The following is a 22,840-nucleotide window of genomic DNA, read 5'->3' as shown; positions in this document are numbered from 1 at the left end:
GACGCAGGAGCCCGGTGACTGGCTCCCCCGCTCCGCAGCTCTGCAAGGCGCCGGGAGCAAATGAGGAGCGCGGGCCGGGCAAGTCTCAGGTTCTCGCTTGTAAACTTTATTGTAACTCTTCCGCCCTTTTCAGGCGCAGACAACAGAACAAAGTATAGAGGAACAACAAAATATATAATTAGCCCTCCCGCCCCCCAATAAAGCAATTCACGGATACAGGATACATTCTCTTCACAGTAAACCTAAGAACACTTTAAACAATTGCCCACAGCGCGCATGCTAACTAAAGTAACCTCTTTTGAGAAACACAAGACGAAATTGTCAAACCAAAGCGGGGGGGGGGGGAGGAAAAGAGAGAAGCCAGAGAGAAAGCCAGCGAGCTAGAGAGGGCAGCGGGGAGGGGGGTGGGAGGGGAAATGAGTACGAGGCGAGAGAGAGAGAGAGAGAGAGAGAGAGAGAGAGGGAGAGGGAGGGAGACAGAAAGAATTACGGCGTGAATAGGCAGTTTCATGTTGTTGGGAGAACTTAGCAGAAATCGGTACCTCGGTCATTACAAAGAAGCACGTTCAAAGGAAAAAAGACCATTGCACAAGGAGGCTTTTTACACGGGGCAGGGGCGTGGGGGTGGGGCTCAGCCAGGCCGCAGCCGCTCACCCTAGCAGGGAGAGGGAGTCCTTGCTTAAAATCCTTTTCTTTCCCACCCCTCCGGCCCCCAAGAGATGGGAAGGAGATCCACGGTAGCTCACACACAGAAGCTATTACGAGAAACTACCACTAGCGGGGACTGGCGCGGCGGGGAAGCTGCGGTGGGAGGCCAGGCTCCGGGCCCCGCTCACGGGGCTAGAGCTGTCTCGGGCGGGGGCGGGCGACGGCAGCGCGGTCGGGTGACCCGCGGAGGCAGGGCGGCCGCGGCCCTGGCAGTCCCAGCTGGAGCCTACTTCTTGTCGCCCTTCTGCGCGTCGCCCTCGTCCGCCGCCTCCGGGGCCCGCTCCAGCTTCTGTTTCTCCAGCTCCTCCTGCTCGCATTTGCTGCTAGGGAACTTGTCTTTGTTGTTCTCTTTTTTCCATTTCATCCTCCGGTTCTGGAACCAGATTTTGACCTGTCTCTCTGTCAGTCCCAGCGCATGCGATACCTCGATCCTCCGCTTGCGAGTCAGATAGGGATTAAATAGGAACTCCTTCTCCAGCTCCAGGGTCTGGTAGCGGCTGTAGGTCTGTCGGCCTCGCCTGCGTCCGGCGGCTGCTGGGAATGGGGGAAAGGGCGAGACAGAGGGGAGGGGAGGGTGGGGGAGGGGGCAGAGACAGAGAAGGTTGGAAGATTCGTGAACCAGCCTAGGAGACCAGTATAATAAGGGCAGGGGACCTTCTACCCCGTGCAGGGGCGGGAGCGCTGGGAGGCCGCGGTCAGCCGAGGGGGGGCGGGTGAGGGGGATCAGACACCACTGAATCTAAGGGAGCCAGAAAGGGGAGCCCCCTCCCCTGGTAACCAGCACCAGAGAGTTGGGCGGGGGTGGTTGAATCTATTAAAAGTGCCATAAACTTTAGAAGGAAGGATGTGAAGGAGGGGGAAAGTAAGAATAAAAAAGCCAGGATGGGGACGAATGGACCCACCTTGAAAAGCCCCCAGAGCCTCTGCCCCAGAAGAAAAGTTTCTTCAGGGTAATTAAACTATAAAGCAATTGAGAAGTGCAAAAGTTGAGCGCCCCATTCCCACCACCCTTTCTCCACTACCCCCCATAAAACAGTAAAAGGGGTAAAAAGGAGGGGAAGAAGAAAAAAAGTCAGGCAGGGTGAGGGGTTTATGGATTCAGGAAATGTCGCTTAGCGACCTCCTTCAAGGGAAACAAAAAAGAAAGGAAAGGAAGGAAGGAAGGAAGGAAGGAAGGAAGGGAGGGAGGGAGGGAGGAAGGAAGGAAGGAAGGAAAGAAGGGGGAGCCTATCTGAACAGAACAAGCAAGTCTTCCAGGGGCTGGCGGAACCGCGCCTGGCCTGCCCGGCCCCCCCGTGCCGGCCTGGGCCCCGGGTCTCCCTTCCCCCCGCCGGCCCCGACGCGAGCTCACCTTGCGGGCGCATCCAGGGGAAGAGCTGTGTGGGCGACGGGCTCTGCTCGGACCCCTCGGCCTCCTCCCCCAGGCCGCTGGCGGCGGCGAGCTTGCAGTCTGCGTACTGCACCAGGTCTGGATCCTGCGCACCGAACAGGCTCTGCCGCTGCAGCGGGTCGTAGCCGTAGAAGTTGCCTGGGTCCCCGTGGCACGCCACGGCGCACGGGTTCTGCTGATAGGGAGCCGTGGACAGCGACGACGGCCCGTGGTAGAACTCCTGGATTTGCGACGGGTGCTGGAAGCTGCCGCCGCTGCTGGGACCGTACACCACGGTGGGTCGGCCGCCCAGGTCCTGGGCGAAGCCGCAGTCATAATAATTGGGGCGCAGGGACTCCCCGGTTTTGTATTTGGAGAACAGTGAGTTGACGAAATAAGAGCTCATTTTATTGAATTTTGAGGCGGCGGCGGCGGCGGCGGCTGTAGTTGGGGGCTGTTGGGGAGGGGGTGGGGAGGGGGAAAGGGAGGGAGAGAGAGAGAAAAAAACGCGGATTCGCCGGCTCCTAGTCACCCTCGCCAGGAAAGGAGAGGAAAAGGAGGAGGGGGGAAAAAGAAAAGAAAGAAAAGGCGAAGAATATCTCGAAGCCACCACACTTTTTGTGATTTCCAGGAATAGAAAAGGACAGCGAAGCCTCCAAAAGTCTAAGCTTGCATGGCAGCCGCGGCTCGCTCGCCCTCCCCCACCCCCCACCCCCCCCAAAAATATACCGCCACTTAAAGAGGTCCTCGCTTTACATTTCGAAGAAGGGATGCCAGTTCATAAACAGTTTTCGGTGATTTACTTCCCTGCAAATGAGTTGTTTCATATTTTGCACTGTCTTTTCATGATCATTTGCATCCATTAGAGACCCCGCATCCTATTGGCTTCTCCGTACTCCTCCCGGACAGAACGCAGAGCTAGGGTGAGAGCGAGAGAGAGCGAGCAAGAGAGAGAGCTAGAGCGAGAGAGCGCCAGGGAGTGAGGAGAGAGCGGAAAAAAAAAAAAAAAAGGAGGGGAAGAAAAAAAAAAAACCCAGGGAGAGAGAGGGGGAGAGGGGGAGAGAGCGGGGAGGAGAGGGGGGAGAGAGCATGAATACGGATTAAATCTGTTTAACTACCTACATTAATGAGATATCTCTCGCCTCGCAACAAATCAAATACCCTCGCAGACCACCCCCAAAGACTGATGTGGGGCGCACGGAAAAAACCACGCACACACATACACAACGCGCCAGGCGTAGGCACGCTGTTAATTTCGCGATTTTAACGAGGCAGTTGGAGTCTTTTTAAATGTCAGGGTCGCTTCGGAAAAATGTAAAAGAACACGGTTTAATTGCACCGAGTTTTAAAAGGTCCTATAAATGTAATTGGTATTTTAATACAAGTTATCAAATCATACAGCTTCCTCTCCTAAACATATTTTCAAACAAACGAGGTAGTCATATTTAAAGCTTTAATGATCAATTTCCTTATTATTGATAAAGGTTTAACTATCGTGTGGAGGGAATTGGCTGGGTAACCGGCCCCCAAAAACGGCTGTAAACTCTTTAACAAACTATAAAACGCAATAAAGCCGAGTCTGTTGTTGTTTATGCCGCAGCGCATAAAAGCTGTTAGCATTTTACGAGTTCTTTCCTCTACAGCTATAAAACTGCAGCTTCGATCGCCCCCGCCGCCCGACTGCAGCACGGTGGGGGTGACAAAGCCGAAATGAGAATGATTATGAGGTTTTTTTCGGCGCAAACGGTGACTTTTCAGAGATTTTCGGCCTCCTTCAGCTTTGAAGCACCTGCCCCCACTCCCTCTCCGGAGCCCCCAAACCACACTCTCTGCCCCACCCAGGCCACTCACCAACTTTCCAACAAACAAACAAGGCTTTTCTTTGGAGAAGGGATCCAGGAGAGCTTGAGGAGGCACCAGGAGGAAGAGCCGAAACTTTCTGGTTAATGGGCAGTGGTGAAGTCCTGACCAAAGCTCACCCTGTGACTGCGATTCTGCAGTTTTACACAACCTCGGGTGGCCTGGGAGGGGGTTGCTGGAATGGGGAGGGGGTCTCTAGAAGGTCCTGGAGCCCAGTCAGCAAGCCTTTGGAAGACCAAGTCTGTGTGATGGGAGAGGGGCCTGATGCCACCAGCAGGATAACATTCAGTTGGGCTGCCCCAGTCCTGCATCCAGGCCTCGGGACCCAGTAACCAAGCCCAACTGCTCCCAACCTTCCCAGGCCAGTCCTCCACACCTTCCGCATCACCCTCGGTTGAGAGGGCGGTTCCAGGCTCATCAGCACATCAGAGGGAGGGGAGAGCAATGGAGGCTGCTGCCCTGGTGCCTGGCCTTGGTGCCCACTGTCCTGTGCCCTCCTCTGCCCTGGACAGTGACTGCAGAGTGTATGAATGGGAGGGGCACCATTTAGCCTTCACCGTCCTTTGAGCCACTGTCACTACCTAGACTGACTTTGGGGTAGAAGGGATTTGGATGCAGCAAGGTCACCGAGTCCCCCACTTTCTCTCCTCTCCCCTTGGGAGCCTCTGGTTAAACCCTGCTCTCCCTCCAGACCTGAGGACCTAGGTCCTGAAACAGACTGCTGGACCCAGCTGACTGAATGCCACACCTCTGGCCAGTTGCCTTTCCCAGCCTACTGGGCCTAGTGACAATGGTGGCCAGGCTTTAGAAGGCCCCAATCTGAGGGTCCAAACCAATGGCTTCCTGAAGTGGCTCACTCAGCGAGGAAAGAAGAGGAAAGGAAAGGAAAAGAAAGGAGAGGAAAGGAGAGGAAAGAAGGAAGGAAGGGAGAGAGAGAGAAAGAAATCTAGTAACAAAGGTGGAGCCTTTACAAATACATTCGATCCACTGTTGATCCATTGTTTATTCACAAGAGAGTGGCTTCCTTTTGGAGGGGTGCTTTTTGGGGATCCCACTCACCCCAACCTTTGTAAAAATGAAACTATCACCTTTTCCAAAGGGAAGGTACTGGTGGGGCCACTTGGTCCTTCAAAAGTGAATCTGGAGAATGGGAGAGGGGCTGAAAGGGAGAGAGAGAAAGGAGAAAAGGAGGGGAGAGGATCAGGGTCTTGAATTTTCAGCGCCAGGCTGAGGGGGCGGTGAGGCAGCGGAAGGCAGAGTTAAGTTGTTGCCAAAGCGAACATTTTAATCAAGTGCCGGGGATTTTATGGTCATGATTTGAGGACTCACCAGTGAGGTAGAAATTCAATGGCTTGGTCTAAATCATCCCTACACCGTGCCAGAAATTCCTGATGGAAGGAAAATGTTTCTATTATAAGAAAAAACAAGGAAGAGCGAGGAGGTAATTTATAAACACCCAACGGAGCGCAGATTTATTAGAGAAACTCAAGTTGAGAAACTCCGCTAGCCTCCGGGTCCTGGGGGAGGAGAGGAGAGGCTGCAGCGGGGCTAATCTTAAGAGGGGGCATCTATTTCTCGCACGCGTTTGTCTGGATGGAGGGCAAGGATCGGCCGGGCCGGGTCGAAATGGGAGATGTGGAATCTAAGGGGCTATGGGCAGGCTGACAGCGCTCAGGTCTCAGAGGGAGAAATGCCTGAAGTCCAGGCCTCCAGCTGCTAAGCTGAGAAGGGACCGGTGTTCCCTAGATCTGTCTGGGGCCGGGGCCGCGGGGCACGGAGCCCGAGCTCTCACCTGGAAGCCACGGGACGTGGGGAGAACCAAGCCCCTACTTCCCGCACTGCGCCTGTTCCCACGTCCATCCGGAAAACGTACTCTTTTTTGGCGGCCCAAATTGGAGCGCCCAGATCAACCGAGGAAATATCCGAGCCTTTCGCACCTCGCCGTTCTGGGAGCCCCTGCCCCGAGCCTGGGTCGCCCGGCGCCGCTCTGCCCAGCCCTGGCCACATACAAAGGCTCTAGAGCCTCGGTTCGTGCGGAGCCGCCCCGCCGGCTCTGGGCACCTCCGAATCCCCGCCAAAGCCACGGATCCGTTTTCCCCAAAGCGCTCCCACCCCTACCTCGGGCTGGCTCACCCGGTTCCCTCTCCCGCCGATTCCGCAGCAGGTTGGGGCGGCTTCCTCTATATCCGACCTTCTGCCGGCTCGCCCTTCTCACCTGACCAGCTCACCCGTATCCGCAGACATTCCTCTCGCACCCTTCCCCGGATAATCTCATTTTCCCGAACCAATCCTCCTCTTTTATTTGGATCCACTAGTCCTATTATTACTATTATTCCCCGTTTTCATGCATTTGTTGTCCCACCGAACGTAAACTGGGTGAGAAGCCCTGAGCCCTGCTCCTGGGGGAAATTCAGAAAATTGACCATTTGAGGAGAGGGGGTCAACATCACTATATCTGAAATCTACAAAATGGGGGAAATAGCCACAATGAACCCAATATTTTTATTCTGGGCAAATTATTCATGACTTTTGATAGCGCTCAATTCTTAGATTCAGGGCCGACCGAAGTGCGAGGTGCAGCCGCGGGCGCCGGCAGCCGCAGCATGGGGAATTTTCACGTGGAGCAAGGGTGCCATCTAGCGGCCACGCTGAGAAAAGGCGCCGCCGCCACCGTCTCCTCCAGCTTCTCAGAGAGCCAGCCAGTGCGGCGACAATGCGGAGAAACTTTCAGTATTAGCAGAAAACGGCGAGGGAAACGAGAGCGGGCGAGAGAAAAGGCGTCGGAAATCAGGCAGTGGTTCATAAAATTGTGCAGATAAGCTAAAAAAATTTTTTTAACAAAACAAACAAACAAAACAAACAAACACGGAGAGGGGATAAGGAACGAAAAAGAAACCAGAATCTTTTCTCTCTCGCCCCACCCCCCCACCTCAAGCCCCTAATTTCGGGCAGAGACCGCCGAGCAGTGCGCCGTTCATGGCCCGTAAAAGGGGGAGCCGGGCACATTTCAAACCCAACACGATTGTTTCAAATTCTGAGGGGAAACAATTGGGCTTTTTGTAGGGGGAGAGGAGGCCTGAGAGAGTGGGACGAGACTGTAAAAGGATCAAGAGGCTGCCAGCGCCCAGACGTCTGGCCCCGCCGGACCTGCGTGTGTGTGTGTGTGTGTGTGTGTGTGTGTGTGTGCGCGCGCGCGCGCGTGCAGGGATCTTCTCTTTATGACACCCGATTCTGGAAGGGGGTGCGTTTGCGAAGAACAAAGACGAGTCCCAGTTGCGTTCCGTGAAGCATTTGTGACAACAGAAGTGTTCTTCCTTCCCCCTCCCTCCTCGCCCCTCTTTTCCCCCTGGGGCCCCCGGAAACCCCGCGCCCTGCATTTCGGGAGGGTGAGGGTGGGGGCGGCCCAGTCAGGCCCACCCATTCGCCCGCCAGACCCGGAGCCCAGGCCCAGCTGTGGCTCTCTCAGCTCCGGAAAGTTTCCCCTCTCTGTTTGCTTTGTTGCTGTTTAGTTTCTTAACCTTCAGAAATTTATACGCTATAAACTTTTATAGCGGTCATATTCTTTTATTGCTGCGCGCACGGCATTGAATTCCTCTCCCGGCTTCCCTCTGTCTCGCACTCTCCCAGTCCCCCTCTCTGAATCTCTCTCTTTTATGACAGCAGATTTCCCCATCTCCGGCTTCCGAGCCTCCGCATCTTCGCCTTTGTTTGTTTTTAAAGAAGCCACCCCGGGCTGGGGATCCAGACGCCGTCGGAGGCTTCCCGGGGCGCCCTCGCCCCCTACCCCGCAGCACTCCGTTCAGCTCCTGCCTCACTTTCTTGCGTTTCCTCTGGGCGGAATCCGGCCTTTTCGGCTCACTCTCAGCACGGGCTGGCTCCTGGGAGCCCAGGATGGGAGGGAGCCCATTCTACACAAGCTCTAAAGGCAGATTCACTTTATATAACGACTGGAACCCTCCTCGGAGGATGCGGGTTGGGGCCCAGCTGTATCAGGAGCTTCGCGTTCTCCTGCCTCCTGCTGTCTCTCCGATTAGCTCATCCTTCCGTTCGCCGGAGAGGGGTAGGCAGGGCCTTTTCGCTTCCAGACTGCTGTCTCGAGGGCCAGGCTTTGTCCCTACCTCTACCCCAACCTCAGGGTCTCCGCGGACTGCAGCGCTGCTGGGTGGGCCCGGTGGGAGGCTCCGGCAGGAGGCCGGCTCCCAAGCGCCAGCCCGGCAGAAGCAGAATCCCAGCGGCTGGATGGGAACGGCCGGGCTGCCGAGAACAGCGCTCCCCATTTGAGGCTTTGGTGGGACGCCACAGTCTGAGGGGGACAGAAAGGTGCCTTGAAACCGAATTTAACTCTGGGGTCCGACTGGGAAGGGTTTTTTGTTGTTGTTTTTCTCCCCTCCTGAACCATTTCTGTTTCACACTCAACCATCTCTTGCAGCCTGTAGGAGCTGCCTCCACCCCTACCAAACTCCACCCGCCTTACACCAAGGCTGCTACCCTGTGGCTCAAACTGGAGCCTCAAACTCCAGGTGGGGATTGAAAACCCTAAGGGGCTTACTCTTTTTGAGTGGAAGAAAGGACAGCCTGGCCTTCCGGAGGCCTCTATCTGCATCCCATCCCTCCGCTGCAGGGAATAGCAGAACGGAGTTACTGCCTTCTTCACTTGCATGATACTTTAAAGTGGCCAAAGCAAGGTGGCTTTCTCAGCCAGCTGAGAGAGGACCTGCTTCCAGGGATGGCAGGGCAGGCCTCGCCATCCTCTGGCTCTGGAGGTGGTGGGGAAGTCTCTAGTGCAACTTAAGAGGAAGATTCCCATTGCTCCCTGCAGACCCAGACCCCTCTCCAAACCACTAATCTTTCCTTTTCTCCCCCTCCAGTCTCCCAGCTCTCCTGTTGGAAGGCTCTTGCTCAGTTTAAGCAGTGGTCTTGGGAACCTTGGTCTGGACCAGCTCTCAGCTCCACTAGGAAGCCCACCCTGCAACCTCTTGGGCACAGGACTCTCTCTTTATTCCAAGCCAGCCTCTTGGAACTAGCATCTCTACCTCTGGTCAGGTGAGGCGAGCCAACACAGAATGACACACAGGAGAGATTTATTTTCTAGAGTGATATATATTTTTTGTTCTTTTTCTTTGTTTTTCTCCTTCCAAAACAAACAATCAGCTCTAAGCCCCTCGCCCTCCCCACTCCCACCCACAACCCTCCCATATAAGCAACAACTGAAAACAGGTGAGACAATCACCCCCAAAGAAATCACAAAACACAGCACAATTTCACGACTGCCACCGACAGAGCAAAAGAAGTTCTACTGGAATGTCCCCTTGCAGGGTCGGGAGAAGCAGGAGAGAGAGTCCATGAATTGAAGGGGATTGGAGAGGTGGGGTAGCAGGGGGAGGAAAGGAAGCCGAGAGTAAGCTCCGGCCTAATGCTTAGGTGCGATTTCGCCTCTTTCCTTAGCAAGCGGGACTGCTCCCCAGAAGCGTGCGCGCGCAGATCGCCATCCAGGCCCGAGTCTTGGGAGGCAAAGCCAGGCACTGGCGCTGGTCTCTGCGCTTCTGCGCTGGGGCGGCAGCTGACAAGCCCGGGGCTCCTCCGCAGGGCTCAGACCGGGCAGGACAGGAGGAAGAAGTCGAACTCCGCGCGCCCGGGGAGACTTCGCTCCCCCCTTTCCTCCACAGCTTGCGCTGGAGAGGAGCCCGGGAATCGATTCACAATAAATTCTCCATCGGGTTCTCCTGACTTGGCTTTTCCGCCTATGCAGGGGTAGAGCTAGCAGAGGATGGAGGGTGGAGGGGGGTTTCTACAGGGGCGACTTGGCTCGCTGGTGCAAGGTGGATTGGCCGAACAGAGTTGATTTCAGAGCTGGGGAAGATGCGAATTCAGGGCCGGTGTTGAGCAAGAGAAGCTACAGTCTCTGTCAAGCGGGGCACAGATGAACGTGAGGACGACACTGCCAAGGCTTACGACCCACGATCTGACCTCCTTTTGTTGGAAGGAGAGGAAAACATGCAGAATTAAACATTTCCTGCAGCACAATGTGTGTATGTGGACGACCTTCATAAAACCTAAGAGACTCTCCTAAGACCACCGCTGCCTTTCCTTGTCCTTTCTCACCCACTAGCTTGGGAGCTGAATTTACCCCACTTGCCCTGGAGTCCATGCCCGGGTATAGTTAAGGATTCCGTGGGGATGGTGTTGTGATGCTGGGCCCTTTGAGCTGCAGCGCCTCATTCAGGAGTGTGTCTCTAGACTTCTTCTTGGTGTGTAATTGCATCAGGGGCAGACCCTGGACTTGCCTGATGGTCTGTGGGCTATCCCGCCAGATTTGGGGTGTGATGGTCTGCATTTAGGGTGTCACTTCATTTGAGTGCTGACTGTGAGCGCTTCCCATTGTTACTGTGGGCTCCAGGCTTTATGCAGGTGGGCGTCTGTTGGGCTGTGTGCAGTTGGAGTGTCCCTGGGTGACTCTGGGATAGGTACAGGGGGGAAACAAGCGGGCTGGAAGTGAGGGGCTGGGGCTTCCCAGGAAAATTAAGAGGGTTGCTAGGGGCTCTACTAGGGGCACTCTTTCCTTGGGGCCCATCACCTTCTTAGGAACCAACTATATCTACCTTCTAAATCAATAAAACTCCCTCCTGAGACCCAGGGAGAAGAGAAGGACAGGTGAGGGCAAAGGAAAGGAGAGAGGCTCTAGATGCAGAAAAGGACTTTGAAGAAAAAGACCCCCTTCCCCATTCACTTGAATACATCCCAGACAGCACAGGCTCCACAGCCATCCCTTATAAATAAGCATGAGATGGGGAAGGGGTGGGGAGGGCTGGGGGGAATCTTTACTCTTTGCCCTGTTCCTTATTCATTTTCTTCATTTTCATCCGCCGGTTCTGAAACCAGATTTTGACTTGTCTCTCACTCAGATTGAGGAGTCTGGCCACTTCGTGCCTACGGTCTCTGGTGAGGTACATATTGAACAGAAACTCCTTCTCTAGCTCCAGCGTCTGGTATTTGGTGTAGGGACAGCGCTTCTTCCGGGAAGAGCGAGCGTGCAGCCAGTTGGCGGAGACGTTGGCTGAAAGAGAAGCAGCGATAGAATCAAAGAAAGGAAAGGGGGTGAAGGGCCCCCGTGTTCTCCTTCCAAGAGGGTGCACCCCTGGTCTCCACTCCCCATCTTACATTGGAGAAAGGGGCAATCTGGGCCTTCAGGTTCCCAGAAAGGCTTCCAGAGATGGGCCAAGAGTTGCTAAAGGCACCTCCAGGTGAGTTATTTGGTCAGGATAGAGCCAAACGTGTGCCAGGCTTCTCACCACTTCCAAAGCTTTGGCTGCCCCAGGTCCTCACTCAGTCTCTTTCTCCACTTGGGTCGGAACTGGTTAGGACTCAGGTCAGAGCCCAGCCTGGCTAAAGCCCTCTCCCCCACCAGCTCTACCAGACTAACTAGTGGTGGCTGACTGAAGGGTCCTGGCTCTAGGTCTGAGAAGTGAGAGAAGGATTGGGCTGGGGGAGAGGAGAGGGGCTTCTGCTCAGTCACAGTCAAGAGACCTCCCGGCCCTCCAGTCCAGTCTGAGTGCACCCTCCTGCCTTGATCACAAGCTTGCATCTCTTGGCCACATGGCAGCAGCCATGTGTGTCTGTGCAGATATCTCACTGCCCCCCCCCCCACACCACAAATAGGGATTCTCATTTAGAGACGCTGCAAACACCCAGCACACTCCAATTCACACGCAACCCAATTGCAACCATTGATCAACTCCAGCCTGTGGACAAGGGAGTGCTGGGGGCTCACAGGTAACTTATGGTTGCAATAGTCTCCTTTTCCACTCCTGCTCAGCTCGCAGCTTGGTTAAAGTAAGTTCAGGGAAACTGGAATGCAAGATTGGTCCAGTCCTAAGGGGGGGGGAGCCATGGATCATGTGGGGGTAACAGAAGTCCTTCAGAGCATAGCTAGCTCCAGCTGGCTGCATGTGGTGAGAGGGAACAGAGAAAGGGAAGGGGTGACTGAGTAGCAGTGGGGGAAAACAGAGGAAACATATATACAGGCTTCTCTTCTCCTTACCTCTGAACTCAGAAAAGTTGCCAAATAAAGGAGAGCCAATTAAAAATAACAGCCACCCTCTACTAGATTCCTTCACCCCAAATGAAAAGCACTGAATATTAAAAAAAAAAAACACCTGGTTCATCCTACACTAAGTGCCGCGTCTTACCAATTTGCAGCTACTTCCTTAATGTGAGTGCCCGGGATGGGACCCACAGCCGCATTAAATAGGAAAGAGGAAAATAACTGTTAATTATTGATTCTAGCCAAACTGCTGCCCTGCAGTAATGGACTTTCCAAGTAGGGTTTGTGGGCTTGGGGTCGGGGGGGGGGGCTCTGTTTGGGTGTGAGCAGGGAGGGTTTGGGAAGAGCCAGTGTGTTACCCAAATGCCAACTCTTGTGATTCAGCCTGGCAGGTTGGAGGTGATGGGAGCTCACAGAGACCTCAGGGAAGTTGGGCAGTTCTCTTCCCTCCAGCAGGCAAGGGCAACCCCAAAGGGCCTGTGGGCCGCTCTGCTGATGGGAAATCCGGCAGGGCAAAAGCAAAGACTAAAATATCTGACCCTCACTCTCCAAAAAGAGTAAGGGGCGAGGACTTGTGCCCACCATCCTGCAGGTTATTGTTTGGGGGCTAAGAGCCCCGACCAATTTGCCCTTCTCAACCTTAAAAGACGAAAAATCCGCGACTCCCCTCCTGCCGCCCTTAGCGAGCAGCACATCCTGGAAATTAGTCAGACTTCGGTTCCTGGCGGGGGTGCTTTTGGAGGGGTGGGAGATGGTGAGAAACTACCTTCCGAGGATGAAGTTAGCCTCTCCGCAAGCCTCTCTCCCCCCCACCCTTCTACTCCCCAGGGTCCTTTCGGGGTATCTCTCCTTCTCCACGCAGCCGGTCGGCCGCGAAGTTCGGAAGCGATTCCCCAACTCCCTGCGAGGCGGACAGCTCTGGCTGGGGCTAGGGAGCCCCGCGGAGAGCAGCCGGAGCCGCAGAAAAGGAAGCTGCAACCCGGGCGAGGATGCCACGGAGGGGAGGAGGCGACCGGAGGGAAGGCCCCCGGGGAGGGGCCGGCGCATCCGGGGAGGGGGCTCAGTCTTCGGGTCCCGGGCTTCCAGCGCCCCTCCCGGCGCCGGCTGCGGACCCTGAGCGGCTACTGAGCGAGATCTGCTAAAAACAATCCTCCGTCAAGCTGTCGCATCGCAAATAAAATCCTAATGAGCCCCCTCCCACTACCCCTTGGCCGGCTTTTACGGTGTGCGCGTGGCGCGGGGAGCTCTGCCAGCCGTGCGGTGCCCGGGAGCCCGGTGCGCTCCCGCCCTGGCCCGCGCGAGCTCTCGGCCTCGCTGGCTGCCTCCCCGGCCCCGCCAGCTCCTCTCCCAGCCGGCGGTGGTCGGCTTCTTCCCGGGCTTTCAGCCCAAGCCTCGGGGGCGTGGGGGAAGGGAGGCCGAGAGTGCGGCGAGCTGGTCCCTGCGCCTCGGGTCCCCCGTGGACTTGGAGGAGTGGGGGCGGCGCTCCTCCAGCGGCCTCAGTCTCCCTTTCTGGGGCACTCATCTGCCTCCCTCCATCTTCCCTCCGCCCCCGCTCGCTCTCCGGCCGTCGCCGCGGTTTCCCTTCACATTGTCCGCAGTTTATTGCTTCTCCCCTCCCCTCCCCTCCCCCTCGCCTGGCCTTCGGCCTGGGTATTTCCTCACTTTTTATAACTTACTTTGATCCGGCCTCTCTTTGTCCTCGCTTCCTTCGCAAATTTTATTGTCCCCGTAGCCGGGTCTTTGATTAGACAGGACGGCCTCCCTGCCCGCCGAAGTTTCCAAACTGTACTCGGGCGTGCCCTGCTTGAGCAGCTCCCCAGGCGTGCCCAGCAGCGGCTCCGCCTTCACCGCCGCCTGGCCCTGCACAGGAGCAGCTTCGCCGCGCGGCGCCGGCTCCAGCCAGGTGCGGAGGTACCTGCTCTCGGCCGGCGGGACGCCCTGGGGCTGGATGTAGGGGTGGTAGACGGACGGCAGGCTTCCGGACGCGTGCGGGCTCAGCGGCGCCCAGGAGGCGCCGAACACCGGCGCTTTGGGCTGGAAGCTGCACGAGGGGAACTCCAGGTGCTCCGCGTGGCCTGGCTGCCGGGGGCTCGCGTACTGGCCGGAAGGAAACTTGGCTGGAGGCGCGTCCTCACTCTCGTGACTTATGATCGAGTCGACATAATAGCTGCTAAGCGTCCCAGAAATGGACATTCTCAGACATTATCCGGGCGCTCGCAGGGGGAAGGGAAGCGCTCGCGCGCAGCACCCAAGCAGGGAGAGGTGGCACCCGGACCGGTGTGAGGGCTTTCGGACGCGACCCCCCAGCCCCCCACCCTCCCACCCCCACCCCTGCTCAACTTCTCAGCCAACAAAGTACAGTGGAGCAGCCTGGCTCAGCGCTCCTTGCAAAATGATTGGTCAAAGTTTTTCCGACTGCCTGATAAAGCGTCAGCTCCGACATAAATCAATCCGGCGAGGGGGCTGCGCTCTCGCTGTCATCCGTCCGCACCGCATTCCATATCGAGGATGGATTGTTTTATGCTGATGCAATGTGCTATCACGTCAGGGCTCCGGCGGCCACGTAACCCTCAGCCCGAGCTGCCGGCCGCCCCCCCGCTTTTGCAGGAAGGGGGGCCGTTCTCGCCATGGGGCGGCGGGGGCGGAGGAGAGGCGGAGGGAAAGCAGCGGGCTGCCTCAGGAGGGACGCTGGCTGTGGAGCCCTCTCCCCAGACGGGTCCCGGAGGGAGAGGGGGAGCGCAGCACAGAGGGAGGGAGCGAGCCCCAGCCTGGGGCGCAGCCGGAGAGGCCCAGGGCGTAATTAAAGCAAGAGGAGGTGGTACCGTCCCCCCACAAACACACCAACACTCCACCCCGCCGGCTCTCCTTTTCTCTTCTCTGTCCCCTGACACCAGATATTTATTAAACAACAGCGCAGCAGCAAGCCACTGGAGATGAAGTAAAAGAGATGGGGGAGAAGTTGGGATTTTATAGGATGTTGTCTGCTTTGGAGGGGACTCTGTAACTAGTTTGGGAGGTTTGTAGGCCTGGGAGTTTCTCCTGACCCTTCAGTGGCTGATGGAGAAGAGAAGGGAATAAAAGGGCCTGCGTGTCCAAAGATCTGTCCTAAAATTTAGCTGTCCTGAAATTAGAACCCGCATGAGGTTAAAGGGATACAACAGCCCCTGGAAAGTTGAGCCTCTGAACGAAGGGGGGTGCATAGCCATTTCTCCTTTCCTCCACTGAATAACAGACCTTTAAAATTGCCCAGATGGGGGAGCCGAACAGGAGAAAGGGTTAAGGGAACTTCCCTAAGGTGTCAGCAGAGCAGAGGTGTGGGAAGGGGTCCAGAGTTATCTCCCCTTCCACCCAGTGGGGAAGGAGGTGAGTCGGGAGTTTTTGCCTCTCCTGCTCGGAAGGATTTCCAAACACGCTGTATTGGACACCAGCATAGACAGGGAGGCTGCAGGGTCAGTCTCCTGCCACTTTCCCTCCTGCAGACACTCTCGCAGGAGCTTCCAAATAGCCCGCTTTATTGATATCTCCTCTGCGGCCCTGCGCTGGGGCTCCCTCGGGGCCACCGGCTGGCTTCCTGGCCCATCTCCAGCAGTCTTTCCTCCGGCTTCTGCCCTGGGTGCCGTGGCTTCTCGTGGTGTGGGCTCTCAGGGAGATGCGGCCCCTGGACAGACCCAATCCTCTCCGGTCGGGTTTGGGGCAGGCTGGGGCCGATTTTCTCAGCATTCTCCGACCCTGGGCCCTTATAAGATTGGCTGTCCCAGTCCTGTCGTTTTAACAAAAGCAGGACCATTCTAATTTGAGGTTTTATCTTTTTGGCCATGTACCCCTCTGCCGTGCAGAAAGCTGTGGATCACCTCCGCACACGCACACACTCCCGCCCGCTTTTCTTTCCAAATGAAGCCATCTCGTGTCATTACGCGTGAAATACGAGGGCAAAGCGCCATATTTCTTCACATTATGGCGATTTCAAAATGATTTTTTAAAGATCAATGCCGGCGCCCAGCCGGCCCCCTCCTTTTCCACTCCAGCTCTCCGAGGGCGACAGCCCAGCAGATCCGGAACCAAACAGCGTGAAGATCTGCTTTTTCCATAGCACCCAAGTGGGAAATCCGATGCAAATTCTTCTAAATAGCGGTTGGACGCTTGGGAAAGTCGAGGGAGTTCCCCGGACTCGCCAGCGGAAAAAGCGGGGCGCCTAGTGAATGGATCACAGTTAAGGCAAAGCACCTGTTCTCGATTTGCCAGACCTATGGAGTCTGCTGTTGGCTTTACCTGTAATAAATATATTCTTCAGAAAAAAAAAAACCTCCTCTCCTGCTGTAAATAATGGTGTTATGAAGCATGGTGGGCTTGAGTATATGACTTTCTGTAGTATATAAATTAGGGCCCAAAAGGACATGTGGGCTGCGGGCAGAGTTTTTTTTAATTTATGGCAAAGTCACAGCACTGGGCTGTTCTTAAGACCCAGGCTGTGCAGACGCTGGGCTCTGGCCACAGCCCTTCTGGTTCCCACTCTGGCCCTGGCTTTGCCGCTGTCTCTCTTTGCAACAGGAGAGAAGTTGAGGAGCCACTTAGTTTAGGGAAGAAGTTAGAGGAAGGAGAACATTCAGGCTCATGACTTGTGCTCTGCAGGGGTGGAGTGTCCCAGCAGACAGGGTTCAGCTTTGTGGGTTGCTGGTTGTCTGGTGAGCTGTCCCTAACCCCTGGTGGCTCCTGGGTGCACTGGGTAAGGAGGGGACCCAGGCCTCTCTTCTGAGACCAGAACTTAGTCTTTGCTCACAAACGAGCTGGAGGGTGGAAATAATTCCAAAGTGACAGGTTTTGGAGGTCTCATGTCTTCTCAGGAGAGGTGGCTCTGGAGGGAAGAGAATGAAATAGCACCCAAGCCCTGGAGTCTGTGCCCCAGCTCTCATCTCCTCCAGGTGGGGATCCAGATACAGAAAGCAAGGAGTCCCACTTCAGCCAGGCTTTCTAGAAAGCACTGCTGCCTCAAATCGAAGCTCAATTCCAGCTCAGGCAAATGACTAAAGGGTCAGCTGAGAGGAAGCCCCTTGTTTGGGTGCTCTGAGGACCACCCCACAAAACATACTTTTCTCTCCCAGACAATGGTACCCCAACATGACAGAGAGAAGCAAACAGAGAGAAGCGGCCCCTGGAGCTCAGCTTCTAGAGCTGCTTAATAGAGGGGTTGCTTGAGTGGGGGTCACTTTGCCCTGAGAGACCAAACTGCTCCCCACCTCCCCCCAGTCCTAAAGAGAAAGAAGGAAAACCCTCTCGAAGGCTTTTGCCATTCCCTGCACCAGCACTGCGCCTGAACACAGCTGGGGCCAGTAGCTGATAGTTCCAGGAAGGGCAGGCAGGGAAAAGCTACAGCTCCTGGCCACAGTAGGGCCCAGAGGCCAAGAACCAAGAAGGAGGCTGAGATGGGGAAAGCTGAGGCCAGCCCTGGCCAGGACCAGCCGGTGAGTGTCTGTGGTTTAAGGTCTGCTTTTGGAAGGGCCCTTCACTATAAGAAGAGAGAGAAAATCTCAACAGAGGGAAGGAAATAAAAGCAAGGAGAAAAAAGAAAAAGAAAAACAATAAGTGGAGAAGGGGGAACGTTTTTTAATCGATAAGCTAAGCTGAAATTTATGCATGCGTACTTGAATAGATGTGTGTTTCCTGTACCTATATCTCAAATCAATATTTCTTTATGGGGAACCCAGTGTGCACATGTGCTGTGCTCTATGTTGTGTATAGAATATGTAATAAATAAATCTGCCCAACTATAATACTAAATGTGCTTGGGCATTTGTATATAAGAGCTAATGGTGCATACGTGATGCGTGTATAACCCCTCTGAACGATACGGGTTTGCAATTCTGCTCATATAAGATCTATGACCCAGAAGCCTGTGCGTACGTTTTTATAACCATCACACGCTTAAAGAAAGGGCGGAAAAACTTTAGTATTTGCGGACTGGAATTGTGGCTATAAAACACCAGCTGATTCAGAAGCTTCACTTGAAAATTGGCCTGTTGACTTGATATTCAAGGAAAATATATACCGTATCCGCAAACACATGTGACTTAAATCTGGATTCTTTTACAACTTCCTTCTAAAATATTTCTCTGGAAGGTGAAAGAAATTCCTGCCCCAGGGCAGGTCATGAAATTTTGTGACTTTTTTGTCTGACCACGAAATCCTTTACTGTGTCTCTTACCCGAAACCGCAGGGACAGAGTACATCGTGTGATGCTTATTTCATGGTAGCAATGGACACGGGAATGAAGGCGCCGTTACTTGGGCACAAGCGTGTCCCACACAAGTGTGAAGCTGACCAGTGGACAGAAATGAGTTGAATGTGAAAGCTCCCAGGAAACTGTGGAGGTCATACAAAAGCACTGCTGTGTACAACGAAATTAGAGAAATCCCCATGTCTATGTCCCCAAGCACCTGGAGTTATCTCTTCTGACCCAGGATCAGAGTCCAGACCCACTGTGGGAAAGAAAGAGGTGTGGGGACACTTGCTCCAGCGGGGAAGAAATCAAGGCCCCCAGAACCTTCACCCATTACACACAACAGACTCCAAAAGGGATCACATCGAATCTGCACCCATGGGTTCAATCCTTAGCGCTTCCACACACTCCAAGTGGGGATTTTAACTGTAAAGTAACGAAATCTTCTCCCAAACCTCCCTCCCAGGATGTCAGAGGTGAAAGGAAGGACGGAGAGTTCAGCGGCCCAAGCAGATCTCGGGAATCTTCTTACGAACTATCAGCCACCAGGAATATGGAATGTTGGGGGGTGTGGCTGACTCTTTGGGAGGGGGTATCCAGGAGGCCAAACGGGGTGGGCGGCAGGCAGGGCGGAAAGGAGCTGAGCAGGTAGAAGGTTATTACAGAATTGCTTCCATAAAACCCGAGGCTGTTGTAAAACTCTGCTTTCCAAAGACTTTATTTCCTCCTTTCTCTCTAACATCTCCCTTTTTTCTTTTTACAGCACTATTCCTGGGAGGGGGTGGCAAAGGGACGTCAGTGATGGAAGACAGTCAGGCTCTGAGTGGCCGGGCAGCTTTGCGAGAGGCCAGAGGAGAAGGATGGCAGGCAGCAGGACACTCCAGACCATCTTCACCCAGATCAGAGGATGAGAAAATGTCAAGGGACAGCATTGTTGGCCTTCGCTCACCAGGACAGTGGTTTGAGGCTGCATTTCCTCCCAGGCTGAGGGTGGGTCTCCCAAGGGCCTCGTCCACCCTAGCAGGGTCCACTTATTCAGAGACACCCTTCGCCCTCCAAGTCAGCCCAGAGCCAGAGCCCCATCCGGTCGAGCCTCTTCCCCGGGCCCCTTTCCACCTTTCCTCTGCCTCAAGCAGGGGAAAAAGTTTGGGAACAAAAGTTAGCTTATGCTTTGGACTGTACCCCTCCTTCTGCCAGCAATTCTAGTTACTCCTTTCCTGGGCAGAGAGCTAGCAGCCTGGAGAGGGCTGGGGTCACAGAGGGTATCACAGCTTTGCCCCGTCCCACCTGCCCCTTCGCTATCTCCTGCCACTCCATCAGCCTGGGCTGAACTGTCCAACAGTCTGGGGTCCCCACTAGCCTGCAAGACGGGCCCCTCTGGGTGTCGGAGGTGGCCCTCCAGACGTGCGTATACCCATAGCCCAGCCCAAGGGTCTACAGGGGAGGCTTAGCCACTCAGTGGGGAAGGGGCCAGCTGAGGGATGGGAAAAGGGAGGACTTTTCTGGACCCACCTCTGTCCCACTAGGGGGCCCTAGAAAGGACCCTGGGGGCCTGTAGGCCGAGACTGCAAGGGATTCTGATGTTTCCCTGTCAGAATGGGACAGACTGAGCCCTCTTCAAGGACCTGAAGCTTCCTGTTGAGGTGGAGCCCTGTCTACCCCGCAAAAAGTTACAAAGACCTCAAGGACCCCCTGTGTCTCTGTTGAAATCATGCATTTGCCAAGCTGGGGAGACTTTCTTTGGAAAGTCTGGATGTACACAGGAGCCCAAGCCGGAAGCTTGAAGCCCCAACTCAGATCCTTCTGACTCTGTAGAATAGCTCAGAAATGTGCCTTTGGAGAGTGCAATGCTCCCCATTCCCCCTTTCCCTCCCAACACACATGTAAACAAATACAGAAGTGGAAGACGCCCTAGAACATCCCAGATCTCTTCTCCAGGGAACATTCTTGCTGCTCCTGGGTTAGGGACATCAAACCTCTTCATCACGTTGCAAGGGTGATACAGTAGTCCTGACTCTGCTTCCCCACCCACCCACCCACCCCCACTCCTCCAACTAAGCGAGGAGCAGTAACTGCCGTGAGTCGGGTGGTTTAATGTCGTTGTGTTCAGAAATCCAGGCCCGACAGCATGAAACTACCTAATTCACTCAGCAGTTCCAGTTCACGCTCTGGGTCAAGGGCTCACTGGGGGCAGGCTCCTGCCGCCATTTTTGTGGGCCCAAAGGGGTGGCCAGCTAACTCCATTTTCCTCCACCTCTTCCCAAACAGAACACAGTTGCTAGTAAACAACATGTCCAAAGAACTGGAGGCAGGACTCCAGGCAAAAACATGCTGGAGCTGGTCCTGGCAGCTCAGATTCCAGGAACTTTCGCTCTCTCCCAGGAGCCCTGGTCAGAGGGGACCCTAGGCCCAGCCTCAGGCCTGGGCAGGGCCCTGGGGATATACCTGCTTGGTCACTGCCTCTCAGCCTCTGTCTCTGCAGCTGAAGGTCTCCACAGCCAAAATGATTTCTCTCTCAACTTCAAACTGTTATCAAGGTATGTCTACGGTCACCATCTGGCTACTGCCTCTATTCCAGAGTCACCCAGGGTAGCTCTGAGAGGCCAAATCTTCAAGCCCTACATCAGACCCCAACTTTGAACCAGGGATAGACAAGAGAGTGGAGAAAAACTGACAGTCGGAGAGGTAGCCAAAAAGCAGAGCGGGAGAAAGTATCAGGAACACTAGGGAGCAAACAGAAACCCAGGACTGGAAGGGAAACCGGGTTGACCTGAGCAGTCGCCCGGAAGTCGCCCTAGCCCGGTTCCACAGAGGCTGAGCTGTCCCAGGTAAGACGCTCTACTCTGAATTCACAGATGAAACCGGGAAATTTGCTCCTTCCTTCCGGACCTTCGGCCTGGGCCCTTCGCTCCCCGCCCCCCACCGATGTCCCCTATTGCCACCTACGCCCCTCCAGACCCCGCACCCTCACAGGTGCCCCGGCGAACACTCCGCACCCGGCGGCGGCCGCGCGGGCCGAGCGGCGGACTTACCTGGGCAACGGCGGCGGCGCTGGGCGGGAGCGACCGTCGGAAGGGGCTGGAGGCGTGGAGTGAGCGGTCCCATCCCGCCCGGCCCGGCTCCCTCTCGGCCTCGCCCCGGAGGCAAGGGTCCCAGCGGCCACGTGTCCGACGGGGAAGTCCGAGGGAGCGCAGGAGTCTGCGGGGCCGCCCTCTCCCCCTCCCGGGTATAAATCTTGGGGACAGGAAATACAATAAAACTTCACCGTGTTGATGAACTTCAAACGGTTTACATCCCCTCCTGTCCTGAAAAGAAAGACGGCCGGGGGCGGGATAAAGGAAGGGGAAACCAGTTTACGAGCCGTGGAAGCCCCGCTCGGCCCCTTTCTTTCGCCGGACGGACCGTGTCCGCGTGGAGAGAAGAGGCCTGGCCTCGGACTTGGCCCGCGGTCCCCGCCGCCCGGTCGGCCTGTTCGGCGCTCGCGAGGGCTGGAGGCCACCGCCCGCACCGAAAACGCACCGAGCCCGCGCACGTCCTCGGCTCGGCTCTCCGCTCTTCTCGAGGCAGAGCTAGGCGCCCCGGTCCTTGCTTGCTAAAGCTCGGGCCCTGCCAGCCACGCCCTGACCTCCGTTCTTTGCATCTTTCCGCCGAAAGCGGGTTTTTTTTTTCTTTTTTCGTCTCTAGCCACCAGATCTTTGCCCTGCCCCGCCCCATTTATTGCCAGGTACTTGCTAGAAGGGAGGAGAGGGGAGTCCGAAGGTCTGAGGGGGCTGAGCCGGGCATGGGTGCCCGGAGGAGAAACGGAGGGGCCGGTCTTCGCCGAAGTGGAAGTGACGGCCAGGGCCTAGTAGTGTCCAAGCTGGCCTCTGCCGAGCTCTGCCACCGTCTGCTCTCTTCTCCGGCTCCTTAAAAACCTCAAAATCAAACAAAAATGACCGCTACCCGGACCTGCACGAATCCTCTCCATAGTTCTTTTCTGCTCTGAGCCGTTCATTTTTTACAAAACTTCGTGGAATCTGCATTTGGAATCACAATTCGACCACGTGAACCAAAACTAAGAAAAATCCCTTTTCGCCTTGGGCTCCAGATATCCAGGAGTAAAGCTGTGGATTTCTTGCTCACTTTCTCTGCTGGAGGGGCCTGGTTAGGTGCGCTTCGGGGTGGGAGAGCAAAGGAATTCCACCATGCTTCCCAGTTCGTCACAAAACAACCAAGGATTCGGGTCTAAGAGGCTCAGGCAAGTCTTGGGTACAGGACTGAGGCCTAGCTGCAGACCCAGGTGGGAATTTGGTGCACTGACCCTCACCTTCCTCACACAGACACACAGGTGTGGCCCTGCGTGACCAGCCAAGTCCACCACCTCCCCCTCCAAGAAAAGGCCCTAAAGCACTACTGGGAATTTTTACAAAATGGATAAAAAGTGGAATGGACCGGGAAAATACTAGGCTGTGGTTTACAGGTCCCACATTTTCTGAAAGGTTAACTATGCTTCAGGCAGTCCCACTCTGCCTCAGCTGGCAAGGGGTGGGCGATGCCCTCTGGCTCCTTCCCTTCACCAAGAAGGAGGAATCGGGGAGCTCATTAACAGCCGGAAGACAGGAAGGGGCTTGTTGCCATCCCAACATTCATTTTCCAGGATATGCATGGG

At 55.4% G+C, this 22,840-nt stretch overlaps 2 protein-coding genes across 4 annotated transcripts; both read right to left on the bottom strand.

The window, feature by feature from the left end:
* Positions 1-620: 620 nt before the first annotated feature.
* On the bottom strand, positions 621-2,483 carry HOXB8 (homeobox B8). 2 transcript variants are annotated; one of them, XM_067714742.1, is made up of 2 exons: positions 2,060-2,483; positions 621-1,242 (listed from the first exon to the last, which is right to left on the bottom strand). In XM_067714742.1, the coding sequence occupies exons 1-2, from the start codon at positions 2,481-2,483 to the stop codon at positions 935-937; spliced, it is 732 nt and encodes a 243-aa protein (XP_067570843.1). In that variant the 3' UTR covers positions 621-934. The 2 variants fall into 2 exon arrangements, with proteins under 2 accessions (XP_067570843.1, XP_067570844.1); XM_067714743.1 differs by having other exon boundaries at positions 621-1,239.
* Positions 2,484-9,001: 6,518 nt separating this feature from the next.
* HOXB9 (homeobox B9) lies at positions 9,002-14,298 on the bottom strand. Of its 2 annotated transcripts, XM_067714601.1 has the most exons (3): positions 13,655-14,298; positions 10,760-10,991; positions 9,002-9,907 (listed from the first exon to the last, which is right to left on the bottom strand). In XM_067714601.1, exons 1-3 carry the CDS (start codon positions 14,169-14,171, stop codon positions 9,886-9,888), a joined length of 771 nt encoding a protein of 256 aa, XP_067570702.1. In that variant the 5' UTR covers positions 14,172-14,298; the 3' UTR covers positions 9,002-9,885. The 2 variants fall into 2 exon arrangements, with proteins under 2 accessions (XP_067570702.1, XP_067570703.1); XM_067714602.1 differs by having other exon boundaries at positions 9,002-10,991; positions 13,655-14,297.
* Between the last annotated feature and the right edge of the window lie 8,542 nt (positions 14,299-22,840).

Source organism: Pseudorca crassidens, chromosome 19, assembly GCF_039906515.1.
Source record: "Pseudorca crassidens isolate mPseCra1 chromosome 19, mPseCra1.hap1, whole genome shotgun sequence".
NCBI lineage: Eukaryota > Metazoa > Chordata > Mammalia > Artiodactyla > Delphinidae > Pseudorca > Pseudorca crassidens.
Note: the sequence above shows the minus strand (reverse complement) of the source record. Positions and strands in the feature narration are given on the sequence as shown.

Bases quoted from the DNA above. Each gene is read 5' to 3' on its own strand.
- HOXB8 (XM_067714742.1), bottom strand. From the start codon at position 2,483: ATGAGCTCTTATTTCGTCAACTCACTGTTCTCCAAATACAAAACCGGG. The intron at 1,243-2,059 runs GTGAGCTCGCGT...CCCCATTCCCAG, and splicing joins CCCCTGGATGCGCCCGCAAG to CAGCCGCCGGACGCAGGCGA.
- HOXB9 (XM_067714601.1), bottom strand. From the start codon at position 14,171: ATGTCCATTTCTGGGACGCTTAGCAGCTATTATGTCGACTCGATCATA. The intron at 10,992-13,654 runs GTAAGTTATAAA...CTTCTCTTTCAG, and splicing joins CAAAGAGAGGCCGGATCAAA to CCAACGTCTCCGCCAACTGG. The intron at 9,908-10,759 runs GTAAAGATTCCC...TTCCAACAAAAG, and splicing joins AATAAGGAACAGGGCAAAGA to GAGGTCAGATCGTGGGTCGT.